General features: G+C 37.3%; 2 protein-coding genes across 9 annotated transcripts in view; one reads left to right on the plus strand and one right to left on the minus strand.

Annotated features, from left to right (window-relative positions):
* Nucleotides 1-11542, plus strand: part of usp53a (ubiquitin specific peptidase 53a) — a 53022-nt gene extending 41480 nt beyond the window's left edge. For all 8 annotated transcript variants that reach the window (XM_079865455.1, XM_079865453.1, XM_079865454.1 and 5 more), the window contains 3 exons: nucleotides 6252-6303; nucleotides 7609-8330; nucleotides 10139-11542. In XM_079865455.1, the coding sequence (XP_079721581.1) occupies nucleotides 6252-6303; nucleotides 7609-8330; nucleotides 10139-10215 (851 nt within the window). In that variant the 3' untranslated portion in view covers nucleotides 10216-11542. The remainder of the gene's footprint in view (nucleotides 1-6251; nucleotides 6304-7608; nucleotides 8331-10138) is intronic.
* Nucleotides 10740-16527, minus strand: part of frem1a (Fras1 related extracellular matrix 1a) — a 39725-nt gene continuing 33937 nt past the window's right edge. Inside the window, exons 30-37 of the mRNA XM_079865492.1 lie at nucleotides 15529-15675; nucleotides 15189-15391; nucleotides 14729-14776; nucleotides 14419-14580; nucleotides 14209-14325; nucleotides 13988-14103; nucleotides 12805-12890; nucleotides 10740-12671 (exon numbers count right to left, since the gene is read on the minus strand). Coding sequence (XP_079721618.1) covers nucleotides 12469-12671; nucleotides 12805-12890; nucleotides 13988-14103; nucleotides 14209-14325; nucleotides 14419-14580; nucleotides 14729-14776; nucleotides 15189-15391; nucleotides 15529-15675 — 1082 coding nt within the window. The 3' untranslated portion in view covers nucleotides 10740-12468. The remainder of the gene's footprint in view (nucleotides 12672-12804; nucleotides 12891-13987; nucleotides 14104-14208; nucleotides 14326-14418; nucleotides 14581-14728; nucleotides 14777-15188; nucleotides 15392-15528; nucleotides 15676-16527) is intronic.

Consider the following 16527-nt stretch of genomic DNA (forward strand, 5'->3'; position numbering starts at 1 on the left):
ATTTCTACTTTTGTTTTGAAGTCTCCTACATAAGGTATATATGCATCCAAGGTCAAAAAACACTTTTTAATTTTCTTATATTATACACTGCACATCACTTAAAGGAAGACGCCGACTTTTTGGGACTTTAGCTTATTCACCGTATCCCCCAGAGTTAGATAAGTCATACATACACTTTTCATCTCCGTGCGTGCCGTAACTCTGTCTGACGCACCCACCGCTAGCCTAGCTTAGCACAAAGACTGGAGGTAAATGGCTCCAGCTAGCATACTAATCCCAATAAGTGACAAAATAACGCCAACATTTTCCTATTTACATGTTGTGATTTGTATAGTCACAGCGTGTACAAATAACAAGGTCACATGAGACAGCCATCTTCTAACCGTATACATACTGGGAACTATATTCTCAGAAGGCGAAGCACTGCTACTTCTGCGGAGTGATTTGCTTGCAGCGCCTGAGAAGCCCCGTGGTGAGGAGCAGAGAGTTCGCTCAGAGCTGAAGTAGCAGTGCGCTATTTTGTCACTGAGAGCAGTATGCTAGCTGGAGCCGTTTACCTCCAGTCTTTGTGCTAAGCTAGGCTAGCAGTGGGTGTGCGTCAGACAGAGTTACGGCACGCACGGAGATGAAAAGTGTATGTATGGACTTATCTAACTTTGGGGGATACGGTGAATAAGCTAAAGTCCCAAAAAGTCGGCGTGTTCCTTTTAATTTCTCAAAGAGCCTAAAATGACTTGTTCGAAGATTCAGTCTCTCTAAACCCCTCCTTTCCAAGAGCTTACTCTGTTCTGATTGGTCATATGGCCCAGTCTGTTGTGATTAGTCAACCACAGTGCGTGTCGGAAACCAAACACCCATTACCATATTTGAATTTCAGCTCTGGACCTTCCTCAGCGCTTGATACAGCGATTCTTACAGTAACAATTGCGTTGGTTTTTCCGTATGGTCTTTCCGTATAGTGGTGCTCATCCTTTTGAAGTGAATGCAAAGTGGATCTGCTCTCGCAGTGCAGAAAATAGCGTCTTCTCAACATGTCGACAACATGAACCAAACCCTTCCAGTCTCAGAAACACTATATATAATATATAATAATTATACATAGATTAAAATAGTTTAATAATTGATAGCTACACCGTTTTTAATAATTATAATAATTCATTATATTTAAATGATTAAATATGTGAATGACATCGAATTAAATGGCAGCACAAGCTAAACATTTAACACACAAGTTAGTTTTATTACTTTGGATCCACTAAAAATCACCTGATCGCAAAAATAATTACTTTGAAGATGTAAATTCATACATTTTTAAGTGTGACTTGCATGCTGAGAACTTTTTTTGGCAGCTCTTCCTGTGCTCGTATTGCAAAGGAAGGAAATGTTAAATCCCATGTTAACAACCCAAGCTTTCAGTAAACAGTGCAGTTGAACATTGTCCTTGTTTGTGCACGGCAGAGGGGTTTTAAGAGCTGTTGGCAGGATGTGCTTTCTCTTGCTCATAAATGGAACGGTCTCATTGTCTCTGTAGTCCTCTTGTTCAGTGACAGTGCTGCGCTCAGTTTTTAGTGTGCCGTGTGTGCTTCGTATCCCATAAGATGCTTGTAAAGGTCAGACCAGCAGGAGTTGCTGATAGTTCAGTGTGTTGAACAGACGAACCCCTGACAGTTGATCTTCCTGTCAGGACTGCTGTTTGCTCTGAATGGTTTTACAGAGACTCGCTGTTCTCCCTCTAGAGACACACACACACACACATGCATGCTGACATTGCTGAGTGTCATGACATTGATGTGTAATTTACACTGAACCAAAGTCTGAAATCCTTACACAAAACTTAATCTTTGTTCTTTTGCTGCCTTCAGCAATGCAAATGTAGTTTTTAATGCGATGTTGCATGTAAACTAAATGGGCCTAAATGAAGACAGGGCTGTTTGTTATTTTGAGAATGGCCCGGTCCATTTACTTTGATGTTTGGCCCAGTAAATAAATGTGAACGTATGAATATGGTGGAGAGTTTGTATCATGGTATCTCCTGCATGGCACATTAAAAGAGATGTTCTCTAAGTAGCATTTAAGAGAGATCTTGTTGCACTGTGGAAAATATTTATTCTTAGACATCAGGAAATATTTTTGGCAGATCCAGTTCAGCCTTGTCTAATGTGATTCATATCTATACGAATATATATTTGCAAGTATTACTTTACTAGATTCATTTAGCTGTAATACGCAGTGTTGGGTAAGTCACTCTAAAAAAAGTAATTCATTACTAGCTAGCTACGAGTTATAGTACATGTTCAACTTACTGCACTAATTACTCTCTTTAAAAACTATTGCATAAGTACTTTCCAAATCCCATATCAACCTCGAGCTGTTGAACAATACAAGGATAGACATGAAACTGCTTATTCTTTCAAATAAATAATTTAAAATTGTATAAAAGTATTTAAAGGAAGGTTACATTAAAACATACATTTTAACATTAGGCATTACATTTTTATGTTAAATGCACTATAGTTTGAGTTGTTATATAGTCCATACAGTGTTTAATGCATTTGCATTATAACTGGAATTAAATTACAGAAAAATCTTTCTTTACTAAATCAACTTTCTTCTTCTAATTAAATTACCTTACAGTAATGAATTACTTGGTAATGCATACACCATATACTGGTAATATGTTATCACACACTTTTTAATTGTAATCTCCAGAGCTAACCGTGTGTTCCAGCTAAGCCCTCTAGCCCATGGGATTTTGCTGCTGATTTGTTTGGGCCTGATTCACTCAACTATGGAGCGTAGAGAACAGGTGTGTGTCGCTCGGCTGCTGAGCTGGCAGTGATCTCATGTTGGTTTAAACGTTGAGTGTTGACGTATGGTTCGAGTTTAACACCACTCCCGAACTATCAGTCAGATCTGAGCTCTACCTCAACTTCTGAAACCAGTCTGACTGCACATGTGATTGTTCACATTAACAAAGGTTAATAAATACTGTAAAAATACAAATAGTTAGTTCTTGTTAGTTAATGCATTAACTAATGTTAACAAATGAGGATTTGAATTGTAAAGTGTTACCAAACTATTAAAATGTTTGTTTTTGGTAATTGAAATAAAGCTGAGAAAAATGATTGTAATTTTTGTTGAAAAACATTTTTTTTTAAATTATTTCGGTTAGTTGCCCACATTTCTCGTTTTCATTTCTAGTTCCGTTGGAGTACTAAAATTACTAAAAAATAATACTTAAAATAAAAATAAGTCCATATACAGTAGAAATATTTTTAAAATAAAATAAAATACAAGCACGTATAACTTAAACTAAATATAAAAACTGAAAAAAATAAAAGCTAATTCAAGATATTAAAGTAATACTAAAATAACACCGATTTTATGACACCAGCTGGTGATGTGCTCGTTAAGAATATTACTCACAAGTTATTCATCACAGTTTTATTTTAGTCATTCATAACAAATCGAACCTGACCACGATTATCTTTTATTAGTGGTGTTTATTAAGGCAAGAATCACTCATACTTTGAGTTTTGAACACTGAATACTTTTTATCATATATAATCATCCCTCACTGTTTGCATACATGAAAGATTATGATATCAAATCATGCGGCTTCTTGAAAAGAGATGCTGTTTTTTTTTCCTAAGCAATTGGATTTCCAATATTTGCTTGGTGGAAGATTAAACAAAGGGAAAAACTCCCCTAAACTTGCACTGATGGAGGGAGTCGTCATATGGAGGGTCCAGAATGTCATATTAGGGGTGGTGGTTTCTTTTGAACTTCAGCAGTGTTTTATTTATTTATTTGTTTTCAGCTCCAACATTGCAAGTCATGGCCATCAAATGGAGGTTCTTCTCATGAGGCTTAACAGCTTAAACACGACAGGCTTGAAAAAACAGAAAATGGGGTCTAAAGTCCAATCCTCTCATAATTGCATGCTAGCCAAAGGGATTTAGTTGTTAATGCGCTGGGGAAAAAAATAACAGAAGGAAGGGAAAGGCAGTGTGTGCTGATACATCTCACTCCACACAGACACAGACACACACACACACACACACACACACACACACACACATACACAGTCACTGCTGGCTGAATCTCAGGGGGCTTGAGCTCAGGGTAACCACTGTGCTCAGATTCAAAGACAAACCGGCGATCCCATGAAGGAAAGGAAGTGTAAGACTAATTAAAGAGTTCATTTGCCAATTTCTTTTTTTTTCTGTTTTTTCTGTGTTTTATTGTAAAAGTATGCATTATCAGAGTAAATGGAAATGTATTGTTGCAGTTCAGCTTCAGTAAGTGTTGTTGTTTATTTTTTTTTGTTAAATTATATTAATGTGATGTTATAGCAATCAAAGTATGACTCGCTGAACTTTTACAGCTAAACAAATTTGAAATCCTTATGATGGACTTGTCTACCCAGTAATGTGAAGTTTTTATCTTTAGCTCCCTCTAGTGTTTCATTTTCATTCTTATTTTCTTTATGTAACTCACCGGCCACTTTATTAGGTACACATTGCTAGTACCTTCAGAACTGCCTTAATTCTTGGTGGCATGGATTCAGTAAGGTTCTGAAAACATTCCTCAGAGATTTTGGTCCATATTGTCATGATGGCATCACGCAGTTTCTGCAGATTTGTCGAATCTCCCGTTCCACCACATTCCAAAGCTCTGCTGTATTGGATTGAGATCTGGAGACTGTGGAGGCCATTTGAGTATAATGAACTCATTGACATGTTCAAGAAACCAGTTTGAGATGATTTGAGCTTTGTGACATGGACATGCCTTATCCTGCTGGAAATAGCTATCAGATGATGAGTACACTGATCATAAAGGGATAGGCATGGTCAGCAACAATACTCAGGTAGATTGTGGCTTTAAATGATGCTAAAGGGGCCAAGAAAATATCCCTCACACCATTACACCACCACCAGTCTGAACCATTGATACAAGGCAGGATGGATCCATTCTTTCATGTTGTCTACGCCAAATTCTGACCCTATCATATGAATGTTACAGCAGAAATTGAGACTCATCAGACAAGGCATCATTTTCCTATCTTCTATTGTCCAGTTTTGGTGAACCTACGAGTGGATATTTGAGTTACTGCTGCCTTTCTATCAGCTGAAACCAGTCTGGTTATTGGACTGGATATTTGATCTTTTTCGTACCATTCTCTGTAAACCCTAGAGCATTCTAGGCTCAGTGGAATGTGGTTCAGTGAGGATGAAAATCCTGGTTTTGTGCGTGAAAGTCCCAGTAGATCAGCAGTTTCTGAAATACTCAGACCAGCCCGTCTGGCAACAACAACCATGCCACGTTAAAGTCACTTAAATCACCTTTCCTTCCCCGTTCTGATGCTCAGTTTGAACTTCAGCAGGTCGTCTTGACCATGTCTACATGCCTAAATGCATTGAGTTGCTGGCAATAATGAGCAGTTTAACAGGTTTACCTAATAAAATGGCCAGTGAGTGTAAATATGCATAAAATTTAATTTGGTCAACTTTTAGAAGTGCACTAGCATTAAAGATGGTCTCAAAGTTTATATACTGAAGTCAAAAAAATATTTTTTTGGATTTCCTGAAACCTTTAATTAAGTAGCTGTTCTATCATTCTTTGGAAAACTGCACTGTTGTTTTGAGGTTTCTGCACAGTGGTGCTGTCTTCCCTGACAATCTCACTGTTATTTCGTGCGCCATTGCTTGTGAATGTGTTCCCAGCATGCAGCTGTGTGGTTATATGTCCCACAGTCCACCTGACAGCTAGTCAGATTTAAAGGTGCGGTCACTACAGCAACACATTGAAAGCTTTACTGTTTTCTCTTTAGAATCCAAGCTCTCTGACCACTTGGCATGGCATGGGCACTTTTATGATCGCGTTTACCCCTTGAGCTCATTGTTAACAAGCCAGTGGCGCGCACAGAGAAGCTGGTTTGAACCGGATGGCCCAGCCTGGGCCCTTTCTCTTTGGACTTGTGTACTTCAGACAGGCCCAAAGCCCCCGCTGAGCACTGCCCGCCAGATGCCCCACTGAGACACATCCTCACTGAACCACATAACACGTCTGCACTGTCAATGTTACAGCTGGGAGTTGACATATCAGACCAATTCAGCCTCAGTCTGTCTGGAGATATTCTGTCTGTTCACGTTATTTTTCATTTGAGATGTAATTTTAAAAATAACTACACATTAAAGAATGCATGGAACTATACATAAAACATATGTTTTTAATCATTTATCTTATAGGTGACTACCAAAAGAAAGCACGTGATCGTTCCATGAGTCCTGTTATTCCAAGGTAAGTTATTTGGAAATATGAAGCTTTGAATCTTCTCCATGCTATTTTGTGTACTATCCATATACAGAAATGGTCAGTTGTATAAAACCATAAACACATTGTCCCAAAATGTATTTAAGCCACACTTATACTTAAAAATCTTATATATATATATATATATATATATATATATATATATATATATATATATATATATATATATATATATATATATAGCTATTATATATGTAGCTATTATATATATTTCTCTCTGTAATGCAATGCATTTGAACATTTTGAAGTGTCACTGACACTGTTATAATTGGCATAATTCTCTCGTCTCGTCTAATAACGGGCATAATTCTGTTCTTAAATCGATGACCCTTCATAAGCTTTGGGCTCTATGGGAATAAACACTTTTCAAAGGACATTTTGTGCATATTTGTGTATACATGTGACTCAGGTCATTGATGGAAATGTTTCAGTAGTTTATTGCAGTGTCTACTCTTGTGAAAAAGAAGTGTACTTAAGCACAACTTTTAAAAAGAGTTCATATAGAAATATACTTTATAACAATATAATTGCTTGAAATGAATCTGGTGTTTTGGATACTTAATTGCATGTTAATAGCCATTAAATGAAAATGTATTAGTTAAAATTTTGATTAAATGCAGTTAGCTGAACTTTAGAGTGATTGTGACCCACTTAAGTAGGATTTAACCACATATTTATTAAATTTCATAATTACTTCTACACTTCTATTGACTTTGAAATATGGTTAAAGTGTACTGCCGAATGTACTGACAAGCATTTATGGTAAACTAAAATATACATTAATGTAATTTCTATTGAAACATTTACGTCACGTATATTTGAATATGTTCAGTATGTAATGACAAAGTTGCAATTTAGTACAGTTAAAATATATGGATTTAAATGATAAATGTTATTTATCATTAAATAAATAAATGTAATTAAAATTCTAATCAATTACTCTTTGCTTCAGTATGTTAGTCAACAATCAAAATAAGTGTCCTTCTTTTAAAGCACGACAGGATTATTAAAACGATCTAAAATGTACATGTATAAAAAACTTAATTTGACATTATTACAAAGTACACTTTTTAAAAGTGTAAAGAAACAGTCATTTAACTGGCTGATTATTTGATATAATATTATCTGGGAGTATATTTTTTTTAAAGCATACTTTTAAGATTTGAAGTACACTACAAGAAATACAATTAAGCACACTTCTTTTTCACAAGGATCATATGGGCAATTATAAGGTAGTTATTAAATATAACAGAGCTATGTTTCCTCCTGCAGAAGGCAAGCTTTTAGATACATTCCTGGTAAGGAGAAGATGGAAAAGACTGAGGTAGAACGACCACATGCGGTAAACGGGAACCCCATCCCTCCTTATTTCACCAAGACCAGCAGTTCGGAGTGGAACAGCTCCGATGACCTTGCCGGTCCCTTTTCCGAGCTGGAGGATTCGTCGTCACATTCTGACATGCCTCCTCAGGTTCCCTCTCGGACTCCATCTCACGCCGCAGCTCCACCGTTGCCTCCAAAACCACATATCTTGAGTTCAGAGAACCGACGAAACCTCCTGCAAGATCCCTGCCCACCCAGTCCTCAGCGCCTTCCCCGGAACGGCTCGGCCCTGTCCCAGAGCATCCAGCAGAAGTGGCTGGAAAACTCAACTGAATCGCACATGATCTCGTCGGACACAAGCTCCAAGTCTGGCTCCTCTGATCAGGAGAGGAATGATCTGTCAGCTAGTGAGGGTGAGGAGAAGTTCTCCATCTTTCCTAAACCTGTGGTCGGCTCTCCTGGGATCCCCACCACTTATTTCTCTGTGGATAACTGCATGACGGACACTTACCGTGCCAAGTACCATAAAAAGAGACCCGGGCTTCATATGATGGTCGACTCTAGAGCCGGGGATCACACCTCATCTGGTGAAAGTGATTATGGGGATAGAGTGTCACCATCTCCTTCAGAAACACAGGCGCCATCGCACACCAGAGTCATAGCTAGCACAGGTAATGAGTCTCAAATACATGTGCATCTCTGCTAATAAACTACTGGGATCATTTCAGTCACTGTTGGTGATGCAGTCACTTCTAAAATAAATAGTAAAAATGAAATAAAATAACATTAAGATTAGTTATTGTCTTAAGTTACAATGTAGCACATTGATTAATCATTCATTTATATTTCATTTATCATTTATTATTTTTTAAAATATAGAATTTCAATAAATAGATCTTAAATAGACCTTCTGCACAGAAAGACAGACAAATAGACAGACGATGGATGGATGGTAGTAATATAGATGGATGGATGGATGGATGGTAGTAATATGGATGGATGGATGGATGGATGGTAGTAATATGGATGGATGGATGGATGGATGGATGGATGGATGGATGGATGGTAGTAATATAGATGGATGGATGGATGGATGGTAGTAATATGGATGGATGGATGGTGGTAATATAGATGGATGGATGGATGGTAGTAATATAGATGGATGGATGGTAGTAATATGGATGGATGGTAGTAATATAGATGGATGGATGGATGGATGGTAGTAATATAGATGGATGGATGGTAGTAATATGGATGGATGGATGGATGGTAGTAATATAGATGGATGGATGGATGGATGGTAGTTATATGGATGGATGGATGGTGGTAATATAGATGGATGGATGGATGGTAGTAATATAGATGGATGGATGGTAGTAATATGGATGGATGGTAGTAATATAGATGGATGGATGGATGGTAGTAATATAGATGGATGGATGGTAGTAATATGGATGGATGAATGGATGGATGGTAGTAATATAGATGGATGGATGGTAGTAATATGGATGGATGGATGGTAGTAATATAGATGGATGGATGGTAGTAATATAGATGGATGGATGGATGGATGGTAGTAATATGGATGGATGGATGGTAGTAATATGGATGGATGGATGGATGGTAGTAATATAGATGGATGGATGGTAGTAATATGGATGGATGGTAGTAATATGGATGGATGGATGGATGGTAGTAATATAGATGGATGGATGGATGGTAGTAATATAGATGGATGGATGGATGGATGGATGGATGGTAGTAATATAGATGGATGGATGGATGGATGGTAGTAATATAGATGGATGGATGGATGGATGGATGGATGGATGGATGGTAGTAATATAGATGGATGGATGGATGGTAGTAATATAGATGGATGGATGGATGGATGGATGGATGGATGGATGGTAGTAATATAGATGGATGGATGGATGGATGGATGGATGGTAGTAATATAGATAGATGGATGGATGGATGGTAGTAATATAGATGGATGGGTGGATGGATGGATAAATGGATGGATAGATCAGGTTCTCTGATGCCGATTAATGATCACATGACATGCAGTTAAACAAATAAAATGTGTGTTGTTAGTATGTTGATTTGTATTTACTTATTTTCATTTGGCATTTCCATGATTTATCTTTTTATGACCTCACTAACCCACTACAGTTCCTTCAAACCAGAGTTTGAGAAACCCTGAATCCCTTTCTTTCTTTTGTATTTTTGTATCAATATGACATCAATAAGATATTCCTATTCAAATTAAGGATAAATGAGTTGGGTCAAAAGTAGTCAGAATACGTTACCTAAAATGTGTAATGTAACAGATTACATTACCAACTACAATTTTCATTCAATCTGTACCAGACTACAATCTGGACGTAATCTACCCCACACTGTATAGATGTTTTACTGAGCTGCCAGACTTAACACTAGTCTGATAATACTGATATAATGTTCTTTTTCTTTTCAGTTCATGCTTCCAGTAAACCCACTGCAAAATGGAACCCAGTTTCAGTGAAAGGACTGGACGAACACGGCTTTCTATGACATCAGGTGTCGTGTGAGAAACACACAGCGCTAGTGAAGCGTGGACGCTGAGACCTCTGGATCACTGGATGTTCAATGGCCTTCTCTTGGAACATGTCTTTCTACACTTAGGGTGTGTGTGTGGCAGTATCAAACAGTACATTTGCACATTTTCAAGCCAAAAGAGAACAATATTACCGAACTTAGAAGAAAATATTCCAAAACACTCCGTAGGCTCAAATATATTTGATGACTAACTAATTAAGACTAACAAGATTAACAAAAGTGAAAGAATAAGAGGGATGGATTGTCTTCCGACCCCACGGTGCGTTTGTTCATTTGGAGGGATGAGTTTCTGTTCTCTGCTTCTGATTTTCTCTTAAATCGTTTAATGTTTCGATTGTTTTTGGACGGCAGAGCTGCTAAAAGATTTGATTGTATTTCCAGAGGGTGAAGCTGCTAAATGTGAAACCATTCCTGTATTTGGTAAGAACTCCTTTAAATGTTTCTTGGCCTTTTTTGTTGGTTTAGGTGTGTGATATCTATTATTTTTTTTATTAAATTAGTCCCTGATCAGTTATTAAAATGGGCCACTTTAAATATTGTCACCCATGTTGAGTTTTTCAATGTGCACAGAAATCATGGACACTGGAGATTGAAATGTATGTCATTTGTTTGTAAATGGTGGAACTTGACTTTATTTGGGCACATGAAATGTTTTTTTTTTTCATATTTGGATTTGTACATTTTGTCATTTAGTTTTTATTTGTATGATATTTTGTATATTGCTTGGCAGAACACTGAATAGTGCCTTATTTTATACGTAAAGATGGGATAAAGGTGTTTTTATCTTATGTTAACTTTTATAATATTGTAGTTCATTTTGGTTAAGAACTTTTAATAAACTGATTTATTTAAGCATAACATGGTTGCCTAATTTGTGTGAATATTTACACTAAGAAAAGACACTTCTTTCATAAACCTTTGAATGTTAAATACAGTAAAAACAGTGATATTGTGAAATATTATAAAAATTTTAAATAACCATTTTCTACTTGAATATATTTTTAAAATGTAATTTATTCCTGTGACGTAAAGCTGAATTTCAGCATCATTACTCCAGTCTTCTGTCACATGATCCTTCAGAAATCATTCTAATATGCTGTTGTGCGGCTTAATATTTTTGTAGTTTTTCATGATTCTAATAGGAAGTTCATAGACATTTTTTGTAACGACGTAAAATGCATCCTTGCTGAATATAAAATTATTTCTTAGTAAAAAAAAAACCCTATTGAACCCAAACTTTCAAATGGTAGAGTTCTTAAAAATAAAAAAAACATTGCTTATCAAAGTTTGTATATGTTAATCTCTTGTTATGAACTATATGCATACTATTTATTTTAAGATTTATTTGAATTCAACAAGCCTAGAATATTTATTGTAATTCTTCAAAGATGTATATTCAGTCTCGGACACAATTATTAGTTAGCAATAATTTCCAGAGAAATCAAAATAATAGAGCATTCATTTCAGATGTCATTAATATGTCAGGAATTTTTATTCTAAAGTAGGGGTCCTTGCATTGACCGTATTCAGATATATATAGCAATCATTTAATGAACTAAAAAACGAATGCTAGCTAAAAATTCTACATAGCTTCAAAATCCAAGACCATTTCTTGAAAATCGGTCCCATAACATACAGAGCACAAACAGTAATAAATACATAGAGATTGAGTAGCATATATTACATTTACATTACAACACATGACGGTCCTCTGAGTTAGAAAAGATGTGGGCTGCATCCGAAATCACACACTTCCCTACTATATAGTATGTGAAAATCAGTGTGTGAAGTATGTCAGGATTCACTACTCATAAAAGAGTAGGGAAGAAATACCCGGATGACGACCTACTTCCGGCGAGATCCTGAAGTGTGCATACGATGGACACTTCACTATCCCATGAGACCACGGGAGAGGATTTATGAATGACAGTGAAGCGACACAATTGACGCTGGTAGGTCACATGATAATGTCAACATGGCGAATGTAGTACTTCCAGATTACATTCATACTATATAGAATGTACTTTTTTTAGCGGTTGTGAAGTAATTACTTGTTCAAAATAAGTACCTACTCAAGAGAGTGTGATTTCAGACACAGCCGTGGTCACGTCACCCTTGGACTAAAGAACAGTGAGTTGACAGCAAACAACCACATTACAGGAGTCACATCATGATTGCTGTGAATTCCCTCACATGCTGTGAGCAGTCTCACATTTTAACATAACACACATAACGGTGTCCCTTTCCTTTCTTACAGTCTCGCATCTGCCATTTCGTCTTCCTCCAGACCAGGACACACTTCCTTGTTCCCTTCTTCCTGTTTTTTGGAGGGCTCCGCCTCCAGTTGGTGTAAGTGACAGGCTCTCCACCCACCCACTCCCAGCGGCCTTTACTTTCACGATCATTCAGACCTGTGGTTCAAGAAAAAACAGAGCGATGAGTTCGTGTTTAAATCGTATTGCGCTAAAGAATCTTAACAAATGTGACATTCGTCGTAATCAAACTGACTGCAAAGATAGTTTTATTCACAAAAAAAAAAGTTACCAATCCAAAAAGGTTTTCTTTCACTGAAGTCCCACAGCCAGTCCATGTCTCCTTTTGATAAAACACTGACCAGGTTTCCATTGAAGCTTGAGGAAACAAGTATTTAGTTAGTCAACATGAAAGTCACAAACTTGACCATTCTTATATTTTATTGAATACTACAGTGTTTTTTTAGTTACACGACCAAGTATGGTGAGACAAAATAAAACGTGGCGCTTTTCTAAGCGGGTAAAAAGGATAACTATAATGTATGGCGGAATAGCACTTGGGAGCACTTCGACTCGGCGCAGTAAAAAGTCACGTCTGAAAAATCCGTGACTTTTTACTGTGCCGAGTCGAAGTGCTCCCAAGTGCTATTCCGCCATACATTATAGTTATCCTTTTTACCCGCTTAGAAAAGCGCCACGTTTTATTTTGTGTCACCATACTTGGGCGTTTAACTACTTATGTAACTGTATTTAAATAGGGAAAATGTGGAGGCGTTTGGTCGCTTCTAACTTCATCTCTGTTTGGATGCTAATGAATGAACTGGGCTAAGCTAAGTGCTATCAAAGTGTCGCCGCGCGCCAGAGCAATTGAGTGCACGCACTGAGACGAGAGAGGTATGTATCAACTCGTCTTAGTTAAGGGAATAACAGTTTAATATGAAAAAACGGTGAAGTATCCCTTTAAGTTTGTTTATGATCACTACGATATACCTAGTTGTTTTCAATTTGGATATTAGTGACTAAAATATGTATTTTAGATGTGAGAATGGCATATTTTGAGTTGATATTTAGGATATGGTCATAGGGCTACTTTTAGGCTATTGATTGGTCATTAGGCTAGTTTTGTTACGCAGACCTGATCAAGTCCCATCCAACTTTTTTGCTTTTTTGAGAAGCCATTTCACTCAGATGTCACAATAGGGAAGAAAAGACTTGTTTCAGGCCAACTTTAAAAAAAATCACATATTTGATATCTTTGAATGAAATCAAAGACTGAAGCAAAAAGAAAAAAAAAAACAGGTCCATCATACACTACGCAATTTTCTGTGAAATCTGTCGAATCAAATCAGCAGACTGGCTCTGACATTCAGCAACTACTGTCGACTCATCCAGACTGCAGATCGGGACAAAAGGAGTGTATTCTAGCCTTAAGTCATAATTGGTGGTATTATTGTTTTTTTAGCGTGTTGTCTCACCTTTCTCTGCAGGCCCGCACCGCAGCGCTCCACGTGGCTTTGCGCTCTGTGCTCAGAATATAACAGAAGTCGTTGTGGTACGTCCATCCTCGAGGACATTTCTGTGCTTTCACAGTCTGAGCGAGTACAGAAAAGACAAGAAAATATTCCAATCATCTCATGAAATGTAGAAACTGAAGATCCAGTCACCATGATTTAATCTAAATATGAATGTGAATGACCTCATTAGAAGGTGTCCAGGGCCTCCAAGAGACTCCATTACAGTGAAACATCTGACCTGAGCTGTCGTTGTAATGGAGGAAGCCACTGAGCTCTGGGGAACAGGGTTTAGAAGAAGGCTTGGGAGAGAGACAACCAAACACGCAGGTTTATTTGCACAAGATTACTCGAATTAATCTGATGATTTCAAGACACGCTCACAGAACTCTTACCCGAGTCCCAGAAGGCTGCAGAACTCTGTCAGTTTGCTGTAGTTTTGTCCTGAGTGAAGGAGCGCGCTGCTGCCCCCAGCTGGTCACCTGCACCTGTGCCTTTCTGTCAGCCCTGGAGTCAGCGTTGTCCTCCTCCACCGCCATCGATACCATGCCGTGATACTGTAAGTTATTGATAATATTAATATGATGTTAAGAATAATAACAAAATTATAGCATCAACATTTAAGATAAATAATGTTCTTGGATATAACCCAGATACAACTGCAGCTACACATCTCCTCTACTGCCATTGTTTTATTCCACTTACTCTATAAACGACATCAGATCCATGACGAATGATTTCCGAAGGCTGAACCTGTGGATGAAAGTGCTTTAGAGTATTCCGAATATATATATAAATACAGAAAATATATGTATAGTGTAAACAAATAAAATTTAGATTTAATAAAAATTAAATAAATGTTGCCATGGCAGCTAAGAGAAATAACTGGAAGTACTGAAATTACTAAAACTTAAATGACAATAAAGCAAAAAGGAATAGAAGATTATATTTCTAAATAGAAACTAAAATTGAAAATGAAAACTAATATTTAAAAGCTATTTAAAACCTTTATACTATAGTATATAACATACATAGTATGCTAATTTTATACCATAATAGTATATAAATAATACCGATAGATAGATAGATAGAAAAGGTCAGATTATATATATATATATATATATATATATATATATATAATGTATGTATATTCATATTAACATACCACTTTTCCATTCCCAATGACTCTGAGTCTTTTCTTTGCAGTGGAGGGAGCTTCAGCTGTTATATCTCCATCACCTCTGATATAGCCATGAGAGAAAGGTAATGTTTCCACCTGGATGGAGCCGTGTTGAGGGTACGGGCCTGGCTCAACCTCCTGGCCTTGAATACTAGCTCCTGCTTTGATTCGGTTCTCTCTGCACTGCCCTGTAGAAACACCCAACAAATGACTTTACAGACATTACGTGACGTTTTAATCATCATGTGAAAAAAGTAGGATCTGAATTATTGCTATATTCATTAAAGGAACTGTTCAACCAAATATATGGGCAATCTGCACTAACCATTTGTGTCCTTTATGAAGATGGTGGCTTTAGATTTGTCTTTCAGCACTGCACCCACCGGAGATACCAAGGTAACCTCAAATTTCTCATCACCTTCCTCTAAAGAATCCTGAACAATCTCCACTCTCCATACTCGACTGACCATCCCTGAGAAAAGACGCAAGGACAAGTTAGCAATGATTAAAGGGCACCTATTATGACTCTTATCACAAGATGTAAAATAAGTCTCTGATGTCCCCAGAGTGTGTATGTGAAGTTTTAGCTCAAAATACCCCACAGATAATTTTTTACAGCATGTTTAAAATGTCATTTTTTGGAGCTCAGAAAAACATGCTGTTTTATTGTGTATCCCTTTAAATGCAAATTAACTGCTGCTGCCGGCCCAGGGGGCGGAGCCTCACGAGCTCGCGCTCAGAGCCAGGACAATCTCATCTGATAATAGCAGAACAGAAACTCTCAGTAACGCTGTTCATTTCGACTCAGAGTCGGACAATAATGCCCACAGAGCCAGAGAATATATGATGTATGGACATAGAACAGGTAACTTATAGTTTAGTTTAATTATGGTTATAACTTATTTGTCATCTGCTTTTATCCACTATTAATACAAGCTGCTGTAGCAGACCCCGTCCGAATGATGACCAAAATATACTGACGAGTTCAGTGAAGTTTGAGCGTTAGTTTTACTCCAGAGAATCTCTGTAAGAGCTGAATAAACACAGTATAAGAAGTGCGCATTAAAGTCTTATCCATAAACTCTCTCTCTCTCTCTCCCTTTCATTATCAACAACATACACAGCGAAGAACACAAAACACTCGTTACAACTAACAGTAAACCAATGTACACACCTTTTCAGTGGGTGCTTAATAAACTGGTAAACTTTACATCCGTAAAATGACTCGATGAGCTGTCATAAAGTGCGCGCTCTCACTTTCATTTCTTCCGTGTCCAGTCACGTTAGGCCTGTCGCTCCGGAGACCGTAAGCTGGATCACAAAC

This window comes from Squalius cephalus (assembly GCF_949319135.1).
Source record: "Squalius cephalus genome assembly, chromosome: 3".
NCBI classification, from domain to species: Eukaryota; Metazoa; Chordata; class Actinopteri; order Cypriniformes; family Leuciscidae; genus Squalius; species Squalius cephalus.